Source organism: Typopeltis vanoorti, chromosome 16, assembly GCF_054136105.1.
Source record: "Typopeltis vanoorti isolate ZY-2024b chromosome 16, IOZ_Tvanoo_1.0, whole genome shotgun sequence".
Classification (NCBI taxonomy): domain Eukaryota; kingdom Metazoa; phylum Arthropoda; class Arachnida; order Uropygi; family Thelyphonidae; genus Typopeltis; species Typopeltis vanoorti.
Window position 1 is genome coordinate 20107339 of NC_143564.1, and position 23878 is coordinate 20131216.

Consider the following 23878-nt stretch of genomic DNA (forward strand, 5'->3'; position numbering starts at 1 on the left):
TATATGACTTGACTGTGCAGCACTTTAAAAGTTCTTTTTGTAATACATGAAAAACAGTGTTTCTAAAAGAAAATTTCAGCTATGTGGCAACAATTCAGTGTGCACAGGAGCATCTATCACCATGCAGCTTAGAGAGAATATTGACCTATGGAGCTTGTCAAATGATACTCAAATATCATTTGACCATTCTGTAAGTGTTCCAGAATACTGGAAACATTTTTGTAAAAAAAAAAAAAAAAACTGATATAAAAATTTATTGGTATACTAAAGCTTAAACCATACAGCAAAATGATTTCCCAAAATTTTAGAAAATAAATTATTCCCTACACCAGAAGCTAAAAAATGGTGAAACCCTATGTGCAGCTAAAGATCAAATCATATAGTGCTATCACTGTATCCGGTCCACTTCAAGAGGATATCAAGAATTCAATGATCACCTACCACACAGTGCCAGCAAAGTCAGATAATGGAGCAATCCATTCCTATCTAAATGAGATACCTAAGAAGATCAAATGATAATCCAGAGAACTGAAGTTGATTTTAAACACCAGCCTTAGCTAACTGGTGATAGAAAAATCAACATGGAACAATTCTGCTAAAAGAGCAGAATTGTTCCTAAAGGGCAGACTCCAAAGGGCTAACTCCTTTTTTTGAAGCCTGCCTTCCAGAATGATTGTTCTACTACCTCAGCATTAAGGAAATGCAAACATTGGCTGTGAACTGTTGCCATGAATTGTGTTATGCTCATCCATGACCACTTTGACTCTAAAGTGGTCAGATATTAATGGCGCTATAACTGTCATGTTATCTTACATTTATTATATCTTAGATTTTAAGATATACCTATGCCAAAGAGAATGTTCATGTCAGGAACATTCTCTATGGGATCATGCCATAGGTTCAAGCTTAATTAGAAGAACTCAAGGTTATATATATTAACATTTATTCTTAACGAATCTTTGATTACTAGAGAATTTTTTTTTTTTTATCTGCACACATATATATTGTGTGCATATAATTATAAATTGTCTCTTTAGGTTACTGTTCTGTTTAGAAATGCTTTTTTGTCAGTGATTCCAGAAATACACCTGTCATGTGCTATTCATTACAACTGCCTCGTGCTTGTATGACAAACCTAGTTTTATTTTTATTGCCTGAGCAAACACTACAAGAGACAGAAGCCATTAACCTTCAGTAAAATTAAAGCACAATATTCTTTAGCATGCTGTAAGCAAATTAAAAGTCAGAATCAGACAAAGTAATCACAGACCAACCATGCTGACCATAGAATGCAAAGAGAGAATTATATAAACCACCATGCAGTGCAGGTTGATTTCCACTTAACAGCATCCCTACCCACATGCATTTGGTGTCATGCACTATAACACAAAATCATGCTAATACAGTGCTGAGAGTACTTTCCAAATGCTGCAGTTTTATTTTTAGGGACATTCTTGACAGAACAAACCTAAAAAGCTCCACTGACCAAGGTGCTAACCATATCTAGCTTTCTACAGGATAATGATGGGAAATGGAATACAATGTGTATGATTATAGATAGACTTTTTGGAGATGCATAAGGATAGTGACCTCTGAAATTTCTAATATTAAGTGTAGCTGAAAAATTGAGAAAGACAACTACTGAGAATTTTTTTTCTTCCATAAAGAGCTCAATATATAGGCTAATTTATTATCATACGGCTTGTCATATGGAAATAAATCTTGTGGTTTGATCTTACAGAACCATTAAGTGTTATAGATGTTCAGAAGAGGAGAAATATTGCTGGGAACTATCCCACAAATAGAACCCAGTCATTTGATAAGAAGGCTCAAACTTCTAAAAACAGATTCACAAATATTGTTCAAATTGTATCAGAGATGTCGGTAAGAAATCTTTTTCCAGTTTCGTTAACTCACCTTGTAAGACTGAGTATCCTAGTACAATTGATAGAGAATCATTAAATATGATTAATGTTGAGTTTGTCACAATTCCATGTAGTAAAGTACTGTAATACACTGGTAATCATGTTTCAGTGGTCACTTTTCAATTCTTTTTGCTTTTGAAAGGTAAGTTATAAGAAGATTTGCATCAGTTAGATACACACATTAATCTTAGGGTATTTTTAATCAATAGCTGCCTACTACTAAGAGCGTTCCTGAATTTTCTCTTACTCATGAATTATTGGTTTCACCTGCCATATCCAGTAATGTGTTCTGTATTGCCTTTTGAGAATAATTTTTACTTTTGCAAAGATATTCCTGTGATTGTTCTTCTGGAATGTTCTCGCTGCACAGTACTGAACTTTGTATGGCATCCTCTAAGTGTTCTTCTGAACCATCAGCAAACTGTACTCCTCCTCCTCCTTGTAAGGATGTAATTTAGATGACTGATGTTTTCCTTTTGTTTACAATAATCTATTTTAATTTGTGAAAGGCTAACCGGGTTCATCTCCTATGGAAATGCTATTACTGATCTCAGACTCGAGCATTAACTCGATTCAAATAAAATAATCATTATCTATTATAGCAGAAGTCAGTAATTAAAGTTTATTCAGCAATAATTTAATAAATCAAATATTACTTATAGTAATTACATAACTCAATTTGTGAGCTCATAAAAGTAGTGCTGTCAGAGTAGCCTGAACACCACTTGAGGGTAGACATCAGAAAATTAATGATGTATCTAAAATCTCTGATGCTGAGGTTCTGAATAAAACTTTTCAATAGTCTGTTACAGGGAATTTACTCGTGTACTCTAATGTGTCAGGACAAAATTACACAGGAAAAAATTACACGGGATAAAATTGCGCTGCAAAAATTACACGAGGACGAAATTGCACAGGGACAAAATTACACAGAGGGAAGAAATTACATAAAGAAAAAATTACACATAGATAAAAATTAAAAGGAAAAAATACACAAGTAAGAAATTACTTATGTATTTACACAAGTAATTTCAAAATTTCGAAATTAAACAAAAAATTACACAGATAAAAATACACTAAGAAAAAAATGTAAAGGAAAAATAGGAAAATATTTACACAAGTAATTTCGAAATTACACAGGGAAGAAAAAACAAAGAAAAAATTACACAAACAAAAAATTACACATATATAAAAATACACTAAGAAAAAAAATACACAAGTAAGAAATTACAAATAAAATAAAATTTACCAAAAATTGTACAAAATTTATAACCAGCAAGGGGTAAATCACTAGTGTAGATTTGGGTAAGGGGATTAGGGATGTGGTTGAGTTGGAAACTCAAAATGATGTAGTAATTAGCTACTCTAATTAGTACTTACCTCAGATTTACAAGGAATAACTTCCTAAGGTAAAAACCAATCGACAATTGTCAATCACCATGAACTGCTCAAGAATTTCTAAGAAATGTTTGGGTGAAGGTATATAAGTAAATTTTTGTCTTACATTCTTCAGTGTTAGTTCAGTGACTCTTAATACAATTAGTGTATAACGTACGATGTAATAAATTTCGTGATTAATTTTTTTAAATTAATTTTTAATTTACTTATGGTTGATTTTGAGTACGGCGTTAGTAATAAAGGTGGTCAAATTATAATTTACAAAGGCTTTGAGTTTGTTCGTCACCGTGAAACTGCTATCAGAATTATTCATTGGCGTTGTGCAAAGTTTAGAACTTTACATTGTCGATCGCTGCTCCATACCAGAGACAACAAGATTATCCGTGAGTCTTCAGAATACTGTCATGTTAACAGCACTTTTGAATCTGAAGCTCATTAACTTGCAAATCAAATGAAAAGAAAAATGTCGAATCCAGGCGCAATGGCTCATGCAATTATAGCTAACAGTTTAGTGACTGTATCAGACGGATTAAAAATGTGCCTGCTGAAGAAGAGCTCCATGACGAGGCGATTAAATAGATCCAAAGCTAAAACAATCTGAAACGTTCCATCAAATCCAGATAACAAAAATTTTGAAATACCAGAGAAGTACTCTAAATGGATTATTCATGATTCTGGGGCAGAAGATCCAGAATGTATAATACTAATTGGTCAACTCTTCTAGATCAACTTGTAGTTAATGATTTTTGGCTAGCAGATAGTACATTTTAAAGTGGTTCCAGAAATATATTATCAGTTATACAGCATCCATGTCCAATATGATCCAGGCATCACTTTTCCTTGTCTACCGGCTCTTCTACCAGGGAAAAGGAAGAAATATACGTGAAGATGCTGAACATGTTACTGGAGAAAATTCCTCAAAGCTTGACCACAAAAAATTTTTGACCAATTTTGAAACAGCAGTAATGAATGATTTCCGCACCGTGTTTGAAAACATCGAAATTAGTGGCTGCTTTTTCCACTTATCACAATCTTTTATACGCAAAGTAAATTAATGTGGACTAAAATCTATTATGAATCCAATCAGTCATTTGCAGTACACATTAAAATGTTACAATCACTTGCACTACCAACAGAAGTGTAGAAACATTTTTAGAAGTTGCTGATCTGTTTTCTAATTTAGACGAATATAATGAACAAATCGAGCAAGTTCTCCTTTACTTCGAACGTACATATATTCGTGGTCAACAGCTCAGGAATGGCACTTATAGACAACCTCTATTCAATATTTCTACTTGGAACCATAGACACTCTGCAGCCAACTGTATAGCTAGAACTACTACAAACTGTATTGAAGGTTGGCACGATGGACTTCAGTTGCTCTTTCAGTGTTCCCATCCAACTGTTTGGAAAATTTTGGACAACATTGTTAAAGAATTTTCTTTACAACATACAAACTATTTGCAGCATTTAACTGGTCAACGAAACCGGACATCTTAAGTACATTTCATTAAAACAACGTATTTCAAACATTGTACAAAATTACAACTCTAATAGACGATTGGATTTTTTACATTGTTAGCTTATATGACTTAGCGTTTATTTTTTATTATTTTTTAATAAAAAAGAAACACTAATATATTGCAAAACTTACTTTTAAAATAAAAGTAATTTTTGCAATATTAAGAAAGTTTGTGTGTTTAATTTGACAACAAAATACCAATAATATTTTAATCAAATTAAAGTCAACATGCAGGTCTTATAAAAAGTATTACAAAATTAATGGAACTCTTATCTGAAAATAAATATAAAATTCATCATAAAAATTTTAAAACTCTAAAGTAAAAAACTTCGGTGTGAATATTCAAATTTGTGTAATTTTTCTTAGTGTATTTTTATCTATATGTAATTTCTTCCTCGTGTAATTTTATCATGTAACCATACTCTAACAGTGTCTACTATGAATTGGTACAATGATTCAAAGCAATAACAATACACTGTATAAATTATACATCATTATTGCAATATCTGGTGGTAAGGCTCATATGTTGACCAATCATAGCTGTATTTTTTTAAGAAAGTTACAACGTAGACTACTATATTAACTAAAATAAATATAATTAATACTTCCTATATTTTGACAAAGTCAAACTACTATCACCAGGGAATAAAAAAAAAAAAATAAGATACATACTTACAGGCACTACATTAAGTAATGAAGATGAAGCATGTCAACTGAGAATAGGCCTAAAGTCCTAAATAGTGCCCTCCAGTGGACTAAATAAAGCATACTTGGCTGTTGGGCTGAAGTGAAAAGGACAAGAGCTTCCCAAATTTGGGGGTTTCATGCAACCAAATTTGCTGAGATAAGGATAGTTTTATCAGGCTGAAGCAGATTCAAGGAAAAGTTTTTCACATTTATGTTTGCTGCAATGGAGTAAAGTGGCTTTTTTCCTAGCTTATTCTATGATGGGTCTAAAGCATGGTTAGCAAGTCTTGAGTGACAGTAGTGATGGAAACAAATATAGTCCTTATGTTCAGCAATTCTGAGGCTGGCTGTCCTGCCTGTTTGGCCATAGTAGAATAGTTTACAACTACAAAGGATCTGGTAAAAACCTCTTCTTCTTTAGCACTACAGCCCCATGTAGGGCCTTGCCCTCCCATTTTTGGGTTTCATAACTCAGTATGAGATGCAGTCATTACTCCCACGCTCAACCATGTGTAACTGTCTGTGAAGCGTTATGTTCTTAAGACTGGTTTGCCTGCTTTGCAGGAGGAAACACCACAGATAAACTGGGGAGAAAAACTCTGCAGTTCACGCCCAAGACCGGCTAACTTGGCTATGTCGGAGAAAGATCCTAAGCTCCTCATGTCAGCAATAAGAATCGAACACAGGACAATCCTTTCCCAGGTATATGGTTGTGGAGCATGTAACCACTTGGCTAACCACACGGACTGGTAAACACTTGGTAGGTCTAAAGACTGTGGCTAGTCTGGTGGAGAGCATAAGGGATGCTAATTTCTTATATGGTCTGTAAGTGCTTGTAAGGCTGTTTTTTTTAAAGATTTTTGTTAATTTTTCAGATGCGCCTTGGATATATGGAATAGTGATAGCTTCAGTGTATTCTCTGTTCTGGAAAGGGAAAGAGAGTGTGTGGATTTGGAGTTTTAATATTTTTTTGGATACAATAGGAATTGTAGCCAATGGATAAAAACATTTTGTAAAGATGGCCATGGAAAAGTGGAACAAATGAAGAAGAAAGGTTATATAAGATATAAAACTTTGGATAAAAGAATCAAACAGGTATATAAAAGATTGAAAGAAAACTGAATAAATAGGCAGTGCACTGAGATAGAAGAATTACAAAATAGGAACAAAACCAGAGAAGCATTCCTGAAAGTGAAAGAACTTAATGGAAAAGCAAAACGTACACAGTCTAATAACATCAAGGACAAAGATGGAAACATACTCATTGATAAGGAAAAGATATATGGAAGATGGGTGGAGTACTTATCAGATCTCTATGATGATGATAATGGTAACACATTAGATGATTCACGACACTAAGTTAAATGTAACAACAGATACCATTCTACCCACAAAAAAGGAGGAAGAACGGCATAATTAAGAATCTTCTTAATAATAAATCCCCTGGGTGTGATAATATTCTGGCTGAGCTGCTGAAAGCTTGACTGGCAACAATAACTATTTAGTGGAATCCATTCGGGACATCTATAAAACAATACAATTACCTGAAGTTTTTTACAACACCTATCTGCAATACCAATTCCAAAGGAAACTAATGCACAAAATTGTGAGGATTACAAAACTGTGAGCCTAATATGCATCTAAAATTATTTTAATCATTGTTAACAAACAAATTGAAAGAGCCTTAAGCGGTGAATTGAGTAAACAACAGAAAGGCTTCAGAAGAGGAATGGGAATTAATGCTATCCTGAAACTAAAAATACTAACAGAAAGATCACTTGAAAAACATTTACATATGCTTCATAGACTTTCAGAAGGCTTTTGACCGTGTTAAACATCATAAAATGTTCAATATATTAGATAAATTAGACATAGAAGATCATGTACTTAAGATTATAAAAATGATTTACATCAAATAGAAAATGCAGCTGTTTAATGATAAGACTTCTGTAATGAAAATAAAAAGAGGAGTTAGACAAGGTTGTATCCTTTCACCAAATCATTTAATATCTATAGTGAGACAGTGATGAAAAAGATTGAAAAACAAAAAATAGGAATTAGAGGAATTAGTATTGTCGTGTCGACTTTCCCTTAAAATTACCTATTCTTTATTCTCACTAACCCTTATGGCCGTACCTCTGACAAGAATGAAGCTGAGGTCTTGTGAGACAAAGAATTGCTAATGGCGGATGCCAACTTCTTTGTCTCAGCTCTGGTCCTATCTCCCTTTTTTAAACTCAAATCAACTAACTAACGCCTTTTTATTCCCTAATAGGGAGTAGGCGAGGCCTTTATACCCTATCTAGCTTTTGGAGACTGAGTGGACAGTTCAATCTCCACCGGTGGCCAATCAGAGATATCTGGCCCATGTCTATCGCTAATTATAGCAGCCGCCGATGAAGAGGCTGGCAAACAAGTGCTGCCATCTCTTGGTACCTAACCCTAACAAGATATGTCACTGTCTGAAATAATGTGGGTACTACAGTCGATTTTCTTGAGTTTACGGGACGAAAAACCTCCTCCCGGAAACTCGGGTTTTTCGTCCCGTAAACTCAAGAAAATCAAAGAAATTTATTTGTTCGAGCTGCGCTAGTTTGAGTCCTAGGAAAAATTTAATTTAAACCCAGGGAGTTAGAAGCCAGTCAGCATTCACTCTTCTCAATAAAATTTTTGTACTTTGCAATCGTGACCTGATCCTCAAATGTTTCCCGCCTTTACTAGGTTCGTTTAACTTTTATGAACAAGTGCAGTAGCTCTAGACATAAGGAAAACTAATGTCATAGTAATAACAGAACAATTTAATTTCACTGAATAAATCTTACAAGTCATTTATGTAAACTTAGTCAATCTTTCAATCAGAATACATATATATATTATCTCACTCTTGTACACATATTTAAATAAAACACTTGAAAATTCATGTTTAAGAATACCAATTCTATATTATATATCACAGAAATATAATACTTTAAAGTTCATATCACTGAATACTAAGGTTAAAGATAAGTACTTAGTTTTCTCTCTCTCTTAAATACGCTAGAATTCATTCAAACTTTCCTTAATAGTCCTGTCCAATTTAACATTTCTATCTCTTTTCCAAGATCTGAGTAACATAAATAATTCTCTAACACATAAATAACACAAAAAAAATTGACATATTCTTTTGCTTTATATTCGGCCACAGTTCTAGGATTGTCTTTTTCCACACACTTCAGATCCTCACTATAAATTCACTAAATAGGAAATACAAAGTTCACCTTACCGATTCACTGCATTAATTCTCTGGGCCACTTCAGAATTATTTCATCAGAGTGATACCTTGACCTTCCCTCTGATATTTCGACTGGAACTCCTCATTCTTGTTTTCCACCATTAAGTCTGCTGGGCTTTCTTTGTCTCTGACTGGTAGTTTCCTTTGTCATAAGATTACACTTTCCACTAACGAAGGGAACCATGTCGAAGCTTCCTACCAATTGGACAATCCATCGCACAGGTGAACAGCAGCAGGAAAATGTCTCCGAGAAAAAAGCCCTGAACGTAGTGATGTACTCGCTTTTAAACTACCTTCGTTTCCCCGCTGTCGTTGAACACACATGCGTGATACTCTCCTTGCGTCTCTCCCAGCACATGGCACCACTCGCGGCAACCTAACTAAACTCTCGTAACTTTCCATAAAATGAGGGGGGGGGGGAAGCACAGTTCTTCACAACAGACTTACTGAAGTTGGACATACACATTTGGTATATTATTTTGATTTCTTTTCTAACAAAGTTAATTAGATGTTCACATACAAAATCTCTGACTAAGAAACTATTTTATATTTTGTACACTGAAATTTCACAATACTAAATTAAGATTATACAACACTATATTACAAAATTATACATAAATGTTCACTTCTGGCAGATTATTAGTTTCTTATTTTTAACGATAATAATGTTATGTCTTCCGACATAACAGTATCAATGGTATAAAATACAACAATCTTAGATATGCTGATGATACCATTCTAATATAGCAGAAAACAGAAACAAATTAATCAAATTACTCAAGAAGGTGAAGAATTTGGATTAGATATAAATGACAAAAAGACCAAATCCAAGCCAGAAATATTCATAAACAACACGAAAATTGAACATACAAACATTTGGGCACCTACTTTACTGCAGATGGAAAGCAAGATAAGAAATAAAAATAAGAACAGTCATAGCTAAAGATACATTCTGGAAAAATAAAGATCTGCTCAGAAGTTCTGTGAGTATCAAGACAAAGAAAAGAACAATAAGAACATTAGTGTGGCTAATTTTCACATATGGAAGTGAGACTTGGATATTCAAGAAGAGAATAAGGTAGCAGATAATGACCTTTGAAATGTGTGGTGCTATAGGAGAGCTCTGAAAAATCTCATGGACAGAACATGTGACAAATGCAGATGTCCTACAAAGAATGAGAACACAGAGATCTTTATTACAGGAAATGATCCAGAGAAAGATGAGACTGGCAGGACATGTACTGAGAGGTTCAGCAGGACAGAGGATACTAACAGTTTTAGAAGGAAAAATTATGGGAAAAGGATCAAGTGGCAAAAAACGAAGGACATGGCTTGAAGATATAACATCATGGACAGGATCAAATGGCTATGCAGAAACAAAAAGGAAAGCCCCCAACAGAGGGAACTGGAAGGACATAGTGCTGCACCCTCTCACTGATGGTATGATAGAAGATGGTTGTTACACTTATCATTTTTAGTAGATTTCTGTGCAAAATTAAGCAATTTAAATTTAGAGTTACAAGGTAGAAATAAAAATTTAATGACATGTTAAGTTCAATAAAAAGTTTCTAACAATACTTACTTTTATTAAAGAAAAATATAAATGACCGCAAATTTAAACATCTCCCATATTTATTAAAATTATTTGAACAAAATCAAGAAATGCTTCCTGTGATTTAAAAGAATTTATTCGTGAAATAGAATTAGTTGAGGAAGAAATAAATTCAAGATTTAAAGATTTTAATAAAACTGAAATGATTGTGTCTTTTATCAATAATCCATTTCAAGAAAACTTGAACATCACAGAAATTTCAAATAAAATTAGTGGGCTTTTGATATAAACCAAGCTGAAGTAGAACTTGAGATAATAAACATTCAGAATAGTTTACATTTAAAATCAGTAAACAATGAAGTCATTTGGAAGTATACACATGAAAAATTTCCAATATGTCATGTTTCAGATCAACATACCTGTCAGAATCCGCTTTTTCAAATATGAAAGTCATAAAAAATAAATTAAGAAATCAAATTACAAATGATTATTTGGATGAGTGTCTGCGATTGGCCACTTCTTCATATCAACCTGACTATGAAAATATTCCAAGGTCCAAACAATGCTAAATTTTTCATTAACTTTTTTTTTTAATCAACCAGCATTTCTTGTAACTTGTGAATTTGTAATAAATCTGTTGTTTTTTCTAACTTTGATTTTTCAAAATAGAGAAATAAATATTTTATTCCAATATATCTGTTTTGTTTGTTGTATTAAAATAATTAAAAGTGATAAATTTTTAAATACACAAATAAAGTTTTTAGGGGTGGGAGAGTGGGTCCTCCGAAGTGAGGGAGTGCATTTAACTGCATAGTTGTGCATAATCAGATATCAGGTTGGGGGAACAGGATGTATATAAGAAAGTAGATTGCCGAATAACTTAGTACTGAAAAGTAGCTCGCATAGTAAAAAAGGTTGAACACCACTGGTCTACAGGAAGATAGGTAGAGTATCTCAAATTAAAGAGGACGAACTTCTCTGTGTAATCTTTTTGGTTTAAAAACACAGTGGCATTTCCATTATCTGCTTCGGTAATTACTATTCTGTTGTTATTTTTAATTTCTTGCAGAGCTTCATATTCTTTTCTGGAGAGATTACTTTCTTTGCTGATTTAACATAAGTACACTGGCTACATGCAGTTTGATGTTGTTGGCAATAAGGTTGAGAATATCTCATTCTACAATACTTGGATCATTATTTCTTCTGCAGGAAGATATAATGATCCAAGTAGAATGCTAATTGCTTCTAGCTTCAGGGCAAAGGATGATAAGTTTACTGCTGTGTTGCGAGGTAGATGAATCTTGAAAGCTGGGTTTTTATAATAGATTTTCATATTTCTTGATGTGCAAACATCTTATTTTTTGAAATTCTTTGTCAGCTGAAATGTTCAAGACATCGGAAAGGATCGTCCAAGGGTCAATGTTCAGCATAGCTGAACATTGACCCTTGTTCCTTTTATAGTGGATGGATAGCTTTGTTAGTGTTGGCAAGGAGAACGCAGAATAGCCACAATCTGTTCCCATAAAAGAGCAAAGCTAATGCACCTGTAAATGTGGAAAGCTTTTGGTGAAGTAAACCAGTGTTTCAATTGAACACAATTCAGGATGATGTTATTATCCCAGCAGCATTTTAAAAAGGCTGATCAATTCAGTTGCCTGGATATTTTCAACTTCAGATTACTTTATCGATGAGCCTTCTGTGCGGTGGTATCACCATAGATAATAGTAATTCTGGTAGACAAGCTTATAGACTGGTTACCCATAACTATTATTTTTCAGAAAATAACAATGTATGCTAAAATATTAATTTTGTTAACTTTAATTAATATTGGGGTGCTTAAGGGTCAAAGCTGTATAACTGAGAGGAGACCTTCACATAGCCTTTAAAGGAATGTGGAGAACCGAGCAGGGCTTCTGGACCTAATGTCCAATCCTCACTTTCTTGTGGTGCACCCTGTTCGGTATCTACTTGGATACTGAACGAACGAGGATGGGCTGGCAATTTGGGATTTAGCCGACAATATTGTATGCTTATTGGTTAAACCAAAATAAAAAATGATGGAACGACATGACAAAATTTCATGCCGGCTGGGGCGTCGCCCAGTTAAACAAGGCCCCCGTTGTTTTCACCAGGGAACCAGGGCGAACAGCGAAAAGTCAGCTACTGGAACAAATCTGAAAACAAACCCCAACTCAACATCACCAGAGTTAAAGATTGGTACTATCAATGTCAGAAGCCTGAATGGCAAAGAAATGGAGCTAGCTGAGGAATTTGAGGAATTAGATAAGTACCAGATCGACATAATAGGGGTGACTGAAACAAAAAAGACCAAAACTGGTGAGATCTTTCTGAGCAACAAATACAAAATGTTATATTCAGGCAATGACAATCAAGGAAAAGAAGGAGTAGCCATAGTATTCAACACAAAATACAAGGCTAATCTTCTTGAATGGCAGTCAGTCTGAAGTAGAGTAATGTGGGCAAATATGAGAATGGGGAATTGGACAATGAGACTTATTTGTGCTTATGGTCCCACAGAAGGTTCTACTAAGGTAGAAGTGGAGGAATTTTTTGAGGCTTTAGAAAAAGCAACTGACACAATCAAAAAGAAAAAGTTGATCCTTGTTGGGGATCTAAATAGCAGAGTAAGAAATGATTGTGAGACATACAAAAATATTTTGGGAAAATTTGGAGAAAAGAGCAAAGCTAATAATTATGGCAAATATCTGTTGGATTTTTGCTCAGGACATGGACTGGTTATTACTAACACCATGTTCCAACATAAAATTGTGCACAAATTCACATGGAGAGAAGAGGCTAGGAATAAGAAAAGTCTCATTGACTATGTTATTGTTGATAGTGATGTTTTCTCCCTGGTGCAGGACACCAGAGTGTATAGAGGATTTGAAATTGGAAGTGATCACTATTTAGTCTTGAGCAGAATAAAATTGAATTTCATATTGAAAATAATAACATGTAAGAAAGTTTTAAAGCGAATAAAAGTTGAGCAGCTCTCAGATGTGAACTGTAGACTAAAATACACAAAGATTATTGAAAAAAAAAATGAAACAGTTTGAGAACAGGAATCAAACCTTGGCGATTCAGTTGCAAACTCTGAAGAAAACATTGATTGGTTCTGCCAGAGAGGCATGTGGTGAGGTTGTCTGCAAGGATAAAAAAATCAGAACTCCCTGGTGGCCACAGGAAGTTAAAGAGGCAGTGAAGGAAAAGAAAAAAGCATATCAAAAGTTCCTGTCAAATAAGTCAGCTTGTGCTCTTAGAGAATATAGAGACAAATGCAAGAATGCTAAACACTCTGTAAAACTAGCAAAACAAAAGTCATGGGAGGACTTTGGCAAGAATATAGAAAATAAATATCAAGAAGGTGGCAAAATATTCTGGAGGTTGTTGAAGAAGCTTAGGAATGGAGGAAAGAGTGCTGTAAAAGGAGTTAGAGATGATAAAGGTGACATGAAAATGGGAGAAAAAGATATCCTTGAAGGATGGAGTAATTACTTTAAAAAACTGCTAAATGAAACAAGCAGTGATGAAGGCACAGTGGTAAAAAACACTGACGAGGCATGCAGTCAGGAATACATATCCATACTTGAAGTAGAAAAAGCCATCAAAGGCTTGAAATGTGGAAAGGCAACAGGAGTAGATGATATTCGACTAGAAATGCTGAAGTATGGTGGTATAAGATTCTTACAGTGGCTGCACTGCATAGTTCAGAAAGCCAGGACAGAGGGATGAATTCCCGATGATTGGAGTAGAGCTCTCATAGTACCCATATATAAAAAGGGAAATAAAACCGAATGCGAGAATTACAGAGGTATTTCCCTACTGAGTGTTCCTGGTAAGATCTATGCAAGTATACTTGAGAAACGGTTGAGAAGAATTGTGGAAGAAAAACTTGGTGAAGAACAAGCTGGATTCAGACCAAATAGAGGCTGTCAGGATCAGATCTTCACTTTACGACAAATAGTCGAGAAAGCATGGGAATATAACAAAGATCTGTATTTAAGTTTTGTCGATTTGGAAAAGGCGTATGACAAGGTGCCAAGAAAGAAGCTATTCAATACGCTGCAGTTATATGGTGTCAATGGGGCATTATATCAAGCAATACTTAGTATTTATTTGAGTTGTAAGTCAGCAGTTAGAATTGAAGGAAGTACAGGAAGATGGTTTAATGTTAAATCTGGTGTGAGACAAGGATGTACATTATCCCCTCTGTTATTCATTATCTATATGGATCACATTATGAAGGAAAGTGGTATTAAACATGATATCAAAATTGGAGATGTTAATGTCAGCTCTTTCCTTTATGCTGATGATGTTATACTTTTAAATAAATCCGCTACAAGTCTGCAAGATTCTCTGACTAAATTGAATAGCTGTTGTAATAGATATGGTATGAAGGTCAGCAATAAAAAGACAAAGACAATGAAAATAGGCAGAATCATTGAAAATGTCAACTGTGTTGTGAATGGAGAACCTGTGGAATAAGTAAAACATTTCAGCTACTTAGGCAGCACGATTTTTACTGAAGATGGTAAATTAAATATAGAAAGAGACAACAGAATCAGCAAAGCTGGTATGGTGGGAAGTCAATTGAATAAATTCATATGGAATAAGAGAGAAATTAGTCAGAACACTAAATTAGCTGTATATAAAACAGTGTTCAAACCAGTTTTAACTTATGGATCTGAGAGCTGGGTTAGAAGTAAAACACTTGATCAAAGACTAGAGACCGCAGATATGAGAGTCCTGAGAAAGATTATAGGCGTGAACAGATGGCATCAATGGCAATATCATATTAAAAACGAGGATATTAGGAAAGGACTTGACATTGTCAGCATTCAAGAATGCGTTAGCAGAACTAATCTCATTTGGTATGGTCACTTAAACAGAATGGGCAAAGAAAGATTAGCAAAACAAGTGTTCTCTGCCAGGAAAACGACCCAGAGGAAGACCAAGATATAGGTGGATTGATAAGGTACAAAGTGCCTTACATGATAGAAATATAAGATCTGATAATGTTGGAGTCTTGACAAGTAACAGACTGATTTTGTGGAAAATTTTAGATAGGAAGTTAGTAATGATGTAGTTTTTTTCATGTAGTACTATGATATCCTGTACAACCCTTGAGGGTACATGGCAGGAATTTGATGATGATGATGATGGTTAATTAATATTTTCCTATATTTTAGCAACGTTACATTGTCATTATCAGGAATCGCAAAAAGAATGATATGTGCATGAATGTGCCGGAATACACTCGACCTTCTCTTAACATATCTAAACAGTCAACATCCCAAGATCCAGTTTACCTTAGAAATGGAACACAACAAGTCTTCCATTCCTAGACACTCTGATTACACACCAGACTGATGGATGATATCTGGCATGCTCCGTTTACAGAAAAACCAACATACTAGTGTATACATTCACCAGCAGTCAACATCATCCTCCCTCCCACCATGGGATTATAAAAACTCTATATAACAGGGCAAAATTAATCGATTCTAATAGCAATGCGCTAACTACTGAACCACATTCTTAACACTTTCTTAGCCAACCCCCCCCTGCTGCTCCCCCCAAAAAAATGTAACCACATCCACTGCCTCCTCTCCCCATTCATAGCAGAGATTTTACAAAATCCATCACCATTCCATAAATTCAAGGCACATCCAAAAAATTAATATAAATCCTAAGGAAATACAACCTCACAACCACTTACAGACAAAAAAAAAAAAAAAAAAAATCTCTTATTGGCTCTATAACAGTTTGCAACTGTAGTCTCTTGCAGTTACAAACTGTCCTATTATGGTAGAACAGGCAGGATAGCTAATATCAGAATTTCTGAACAGAAGGACATCGAGTTTCACCATTACAGCCACTCAGGATTTGCTGACCATGCTTTGGACACCCACCACACAATACGCTGGAAGAAGGCCACTCTTTTACACCACAGCAAATAGAAATATGAGAGGCTATTCCTTCAATCTGCATCAGCCCTGAGTAAAATTCCAAACCTCAACAAACTTGGGTACAAGAGACCCCAAAATTTTGGAAGCACTCATCCTCAGATCTTCAGCCCAACAGCCAAGACCACCCAATTCAGCCTACTAGGGGGTGCTTATTTGCCCAGTGTTAGTACCTGCGTATCATTGTTTTGTGATTCCTGACGATGGCAATGTAACATTAAAATATCTTCTTAAGTATTCTGCAAGTTAGCAGGTTCTTCTCTTAGTAGCAAAAACTTTCCTTCCACTCTCTTCTGTTCTGAGCCTTCACTTTCAAGATTGTGTACCTGTCTCCATTCAGCATGTCATCTAGCATCGTTTTCCTTACTCTTTTTCTGGGTCTTTTTCCATCTATTTTTCTTGGAATGGCATCTCTGATGATTCTATTTCCTCTCAGAATATGTCCAATCCAATTTCCCTTGCTTCTTTTTATCTTTTTTAGCAGACTCCTTTCTTCTTCTACTCTTTTTAGGACCTCTTCATTAGTTATTTTATCTGTCCATTTGATTTTTTCCATCTTTCTCCATATCCACATCTCAAAGCTTTCCAAAATCTTAATTTCTTATTTCTTCAATGTCCAAGTTTCAGCTGCATAGAGGGCAACACTCCACACACACAACATTTTATTAGACTTTTCTTTAGGTTTCTGTCCATTTTACTTCTGCATAAATTCCATTTTCCATTAAAGGCATCTATCTCTTCCCATCGCTATTCTTGCTTTTATGTCACTTTTACATCTTCCATCACTGCTAATCACACTTCCTAGATATTTAAATGTCTTCACTTGATTCAATTTTCTCTCATTTATTCTGATATCCATATTTGCCTCTTTCCTTGCTATTTTCATTACCTTTGTTTTTCTTATGTTAATTTTCATTCCATAATCGATACAGGATTCCAGTAATCTGTTCAACAGATGTTGTAGCCCTGTTTCAGTATTTGATAATACCTTGTCATCTGCATATCATATTGCAAATATCTGTCGACCTCCAATCTTTATTCCTTCTTCTGCATTCTCCAGCGCTTCTTTTAACATTGCTTCGGAATATATATTAAACAAAATTGGTGACAGAGAACAACCTTGATTTACTCCTCGTACAATGATACCTGGTTCTGTTGTACCATATATATCTCTCACCATGGCAGTTTGTCCCATGTATATGATGGCAATGTAACACTAAAATATAGGAAAGCATTAATCAAATATAATTAATATTTTAGTATATGTTTTCCTGAAAAAAATGGTTATTGCCATATCTATTTTTTTTGCCAAAATTACAAACCACAATGACAATTTAGATATAAAACAGAACACGTGCACGTGCGCACACGCACACACACTCATGTACATTGTCATAATAAAGGAAGTATATATCTTACCTAGTAATGTATTCCTCTTACCATCAGCCCCAATAAGAACATCAAATTCATACTGTGTTACAGGATGATCAGATGGAAGAATATTTGCATGCCACCCAGTACCTGGATTAAAAGAAAAAAAATGCTACATTAATTTAAAAAAGAACTGTAGGAAATAAAGAAATATTTCTCTATTGTGAATATTAATCATTTACATTTATAAATGGAAATTTGGTTTAACATTTTTGGCAAACTATGTATATATTTCAAATAGTAGTTATACAAACCAAAATGAAATATAATACAAAGAAATGTAGAACATGCACAGATAATTTCATGTAGTATATAATGAAATTACATTTAATAGACTATCCCTCTGTTTAAGTGACTGTACCACCTCAGATTAACTGTTGCTCACAGTGTCTCAAATAATTTGTTAATATGTTTCTTGAAGAGCAAGTTGTATTCACTGGAGAAAACAGTATGGGAAAGGCTATTCCAAAAACAGAGCAAAACAGAATAAAGAGAATGAAAAGTTGATTCAATAAGTCTGGACTTGAACAGTATATACATAGATGTCGATAACTAGCTGCTCATGTTCATATACGATTAAAGGAGAGTGGAGGAATGGCAATGTCCAGTTCAGTAAAACAACATCCATGGAAATACCTATAAAAAAGACAGAATACCAAAAGTGTCAACAGAACAGCAACTGAGTGTCAGTGAGAGGTAGAGAGAAGGTAATCTATTAAGAGAACTCTCTTCTGGATAATACAATGACATGCTGAAAGAGAGTTTTGGTGCACTATCCCAAAATACGAGAACAGTATTCTAAAAGTAAGGAAAATTTGGACCTTATAAAGTGTTAAGACATAGCGAAAGAGTAGTGCTTAGAAGAAACAATACTACCACGTATTTTGGTGGCTGAAGAGGCTACAAATATAACATTTGTGACACAATGATTTGGGAGGCTGAAAAGTTCTGAATGTGAATTTCTGAGTGTGAATGAATAACCACAAGAAAGAAAATATCTTAAAACCATTTAATTTCCATGTTTCATTAAATTGTAATAATTTGTTGTTTTTCTTTTAGGATATATAAGAAGGCATGTCAGAAATTCGAAGACACAGAGGTTCAAGGCTGTCAAGTTTTTCGTGCTGCAAGAAAGGTCCGCAACAGATTCACCATACATTGATACTTTAGGGGACTGTGCCCCAGCATGTCCAACAGTTGCCAGATGGGTGGACAAGTTTAAAACTGGACATCCTGAGACAACAGACGCCCACAAGTCATGAAGAATGTCCACAGTGATCACACCTAAAAACATCGATGCAGTGCATGCCATGATCCTTGATGACAGATGATTACCAGCCAAAAACATTGCAAAGACACCGGGAAACAAGGTCATTGCAAAGATCCAGGGAACGAGTTGAGGTTGTCATCCACCAACATTTGGACATGGAGAAGCTCTCAATGAAGTGGGTCCCCAGATGTTTGAATGCTGCCCAAAAGAGAAAGAACGTGTGCTATCATCTCAAGGAATTTTGGGTCATTTTTAGGCTTGTATTGTGAATGCTGATGAAACATGGCTTCACCACTACGACCCAGAGACCAAACAACAGTCAATGGAGTGGAGACAGAAAGGTTCTCCATGGCCAAAGAAGTTCCAAACCCAAAAGTCAGCAGGGAAAGCTCTTGCCTTTGTGTTTTAGGATATGGATGGGGTAATCTTTACATGCTGTTTGAGTACCATACTGCTTTCCTACTTCAGAAAAATGAAGAAACAATGCATTAAGAAAACTGGAAGACATATTTAAGTATGTTGGTCAAATGAGATCTTTAGCTAATGTATTTAAGGAATTTCAGATATAAGATACTGAATAAATGAGTAGAAAATAAATAAGGGAAGATATATATAGGACAGTCATAAAACAGATTCTGCAAAGGAAATTTCCATATGGTCAAGTGAAACTACAGAACTTTTAGCTGAATGCTATATTTAATTTGTTTTGTAAGTCATCTCTCAGAGTTATATTTAACTGCGAGTTAGAGAGTAAAAGAAGTTTATCAAGCTCATACTATGCAATTCCTAGAATGGCCATTTAATTATTCTTTGTATGTATGAAGAAGTTAGAAATTAATTTACTACTTTTAATTCTAAAGAAAATATCAAGTCAGATCTCTTTAAAAAGATAAAGAGAATTATTAGTATAGAGAATTATATCTATTTGTATATATTTAGATGTTTACAGTAAATATTTTATTATTTTATAATTGAGCTTCATTCTTTGAATATGCACAACATGCTGAAGTCAATGCACCATCATGGATATGAACCAGAAATATTCTAACCAACTAAAATAAAAATGAATATAATTATATTGTTATCTATACTCCACAACTGACTTTAATATACAGTTGATGGGTTGGAGATAGGTAGGGAATAACATAGTTGGAGAATAAATTTAAATATAATGAATTAGCATGGTCCATGTGTGAATTTGTCAACTATAAATTCACATGCCAAAGTAATCAGCTTTTTAACAATATGTAAATATTTCGTCTTAAGTATCATAGGACATCATCAGTACCATTATAAACAATTGGAATCACACTCAAGAAAAGACATTAGTGGGCATGTTTAGATTGGAATCCCTTTATGTATACAGTAGTGTGTTTAAGGACAATACTATTGGGCTGTGATTTAGTATTTAGTCCTTAAACATGCCACTGTATACATAGAGATTCCAATGTAAGCATGTGCACTAATGTGTTTTTTTTTTTTTTTTTTGAAAGTAATTCCAATTGTTGTTTATAACAGTAATGATGATGTCTTATGATAGTTAAGACGAAATATTTACATATTATTAAAAAGTTAATTACTGTGGCATACGTGTGAATTTATAGTTATGAATACTCCACAGATTTCTCTATATATTCTTGTTGAGAGGCTTATACGCTGGTTAAACATGATAACTAATATTTAAGGAATTGACAGCGTATACTAGAAATATAAATTAAATAAACTTTAATATATACTTTCCGATATTTCTGCAAATGTCACATTGCCATCTTCTTGGGAACTTAATACAAAGACACGTGCACACAAGTACTACACAACAGCAAATGAGAACTGAAGCTAGGAAGCTAACGTTTTCCTAAAGTCCTGATGGTGCCCCCTGGCAGGCTATATTGGTGGTTCTTGGCCTTTGGGCTGAAGTTCTTTTGATAAATGTTTCCCAAATTTGGGGCAGGCTGATTCCAGAAATGATTCCATTTCTGGAATCAGCCTCAGCCCTTAGGAACATGCCAAACCTCAACAAATTTGGATGCATGAGACTGCCCCAAATTTGGGAAACATTTATCAGAATATGAAAGACTATTCATGGAATCAGCCTCAGCCCTTAGGAACATGCCAAACCTCAACAAATTTGGATGCATGAGACTGCCCCAAATTTGGGAAACATTTATCAGAAGAACTTCAGCCCAAAGGCCAAGACCCACCAATATAGCCTGCCAGGGGGCACCATCAGGACTTTAGGAAAACGTTAGCGTCCTAGCTTCAGTTCTCATTTGCTGTTATGTAGTGCTTGTGTGCACGTGTCTTTGTATTAAGTTCCCAAGAAGATGGCAACGTGACGTTTGCCGATATTTCGGTAAACATCACGTTGCATGTACGGGGATTTGATTCAGATTTCAGAGTGGCTATGTACGGGGATTTGATTATTAGAGGTATAGTTAATGAGAAGATACATAAGATTTGCTTTCCAGGTGGTAGATTTAGCAGAGTGAATGAAGCACTAAATATGAGGAAAAAGCAAGCAAAAGAGTTGATTGTGGTAGTTGGTCCAAATGATCTGGGTGATAACAAAGAGAATGTGAGGATGGATATCAGGAGGTTGCTAAGGAGAGTAAAGATACGGTGTGGCAGGAAAGGTAGACAGAGTGTTGTCCAGGTATGATAATGATGAATTGAGATGGCCAGTGAGGATTACGAATGAGATGCAAGCAGAGTTGTCAAGAGAAAGGAATTCATTTTATGAATGTGTAGGATGAATTTAAGACATGGATGGAGCTGTGCAAAAGAGATGAACTACATTTAAATGGATCTGGTGCGAGTTGGATGGAGAAATTGTTGCTGCAAGAGAGAGAGAGAGTAATGACTAAGGTGAATAAAAGACTTGAAGAAGCAAGAGGTGGTATAGATGTGAATCAGAGATGAATGGCGAATAAAAAAAATAAGAAAGAAGAAACACAAGAGAAACAGGAGGGGAGAGGGTCACGGTGGACAGGGAGACACTACATGAGAAGAGTGGATGATGGGTACAAGAGCAGGTGTGTGTGTGCATGCACAAACAACGAAGGACTAGAATGACCAGGGATGTGAGGGAAACAAACATTAATAGGCTTCAGGAGTGGTGTAAGATCAATGAGGATAAAGAAGAGTGACCAAGGAGAAGTTATGGTGGAGTCATATCTGCAGATTGGGATTGATAAAGCTTGTTACAGAACCAGAAATAAACTAGTATGCATGTTTACAAATGGTAGAGTATTCAAAATAAAGGAAATTAAATTGTAGCATTAACAGAGTATATTCATCCAAAAATTGTTGGAATAAGTTAGACAGTGAGTTAGATGAGGACAACATTCTCACAGGAATAGAGATGGATGATGTTTTTTGTGCTGTTAAGGATAGCAGAAGGATTATCCCCATCTAAGGTAAAGATGAAAGGAGCAAAGAGTGGCAGTGGCTTTGAAGCAGTGTGGTGTGAGATGGAGGTGAACAGAATGAAATATCTAGTGGGTTGTTGCTATAGACCTAGTAACATGGAGGGCAATGAGAAGGAAATGTATAGGCAAATCAGTCTGTCTAATAAGAAAAAGGTGATCATTATGAGTGATTTTCATTATGGTAATATAGACTGGAATGAAGAGACTGCAACTGGGAACAAAGAGAATCAAAGGTCTTGGATTTGATTACCTCATCAGAAGACATTTTTGAAAATGAGGTGTTAAATCTTCCTCCAGTTGGTAAAAGTGACTATAAAGTGATTATTTGGGTGGTGGCCAGCCATATGAGGACTTCTGAGAGAAAGGGATATATGTGTAACTATAAAGCTGATGATTATGACAAGCTCAGGAAACAGCTTGCAACTATAACATGAAATGAGATCAATACTGCTTGGGACCAGTTAAGGAAATGTCTGGCAGAGATAAGGTGCTGGTTTAAGGCACCAGTCTCTTCGGAGGCGTGGGTTCGAATCCCACCACTGCCAAGTTATTTTTTCTTAAGTTACTCATTTAAAATGAAACATTTTCTGTAGTAATATAACAATATACTCTCTGTGAATTACAATTCTCGCAAATATTTACTATCATAAAAAGCGATTTTTATTAATTAATTGGGTGTGCGCGCATGTCACGCATTCCAAAAGTAAAGAGGTCAAAACAAGGTGGATGTGAAATGTATGAATGAAGAGATGAAGCATGCAATTTGGAAGAAGGCATCATGGAGAACTCATAAGATGAGGGTGATAATAATCATTTGTGCTCCTTGTGCAAATGATTATTTGTTGAAAGTGTTTCTACTGGGTTATACTATAAATTAAAGATGTCAAGAAATTATATCTTCTTCTCTGGCACTACAGCCCCCATGTAGGGCCTTGGCCACCCATTTTTGGGTTTCATAACTCACTACGAGGTGGGGTCGTTACCCCCACGCTCAACCATGTGCAACTGTCTGTGAAGCGTTGTGTTCTTAAGACTGGTTTGCCTGCTTTGCAGGAGGAAAAACCCCAGATAAACTGGGGAGAAAAACCTGCAGCCCAAGACCAGCTAACTTGGCTATGTCTGAGAAAGATCCTTAGCTCCTCAAATCAGTGACGAGAATCAAACGCAGGACACTCCTTTCCCAGGAAGTGGCATTATATTTTTTGCAGAGCATGTAACCACTTGACTAACCGCACGGACATCAAGAAATTATATTATTATTACACGACACCTCCAGGGAGTCCAAAGACTCACTGAGGGAAGACACCTACTCAACTACACCAATGCCATCTATTGGCCGCTGCCTACCACTACCACTAGTATTTCCACAGACGATCACAAATATCCATGCCCACGGCAGGATTCAAA

At 35.1% G+C, this 23878-nt stretch overlaps 1 protein-coding gene across 1 annotated transcript in view; it reads right to left on the minus strand.

The window, feature by feature from the left end:
- Mical (Molecule interacting with CasL) overlaps window positions 1-23878 on the minus strand; it is a 538428-nt gene that overhangs the window by 428543 nt on the left and 86007 nt on the right. Inside the window, exon 5 of the mRNA XM_090406620.1 lies at window positions 17762-17863. Coding sequence (XP_090262746.1) covers window positions 17762-17863 — 102 coding nt within the window. The remainder of the gene's footprint in view (window positions 1-17761; window positions 17864-23878) is intronic.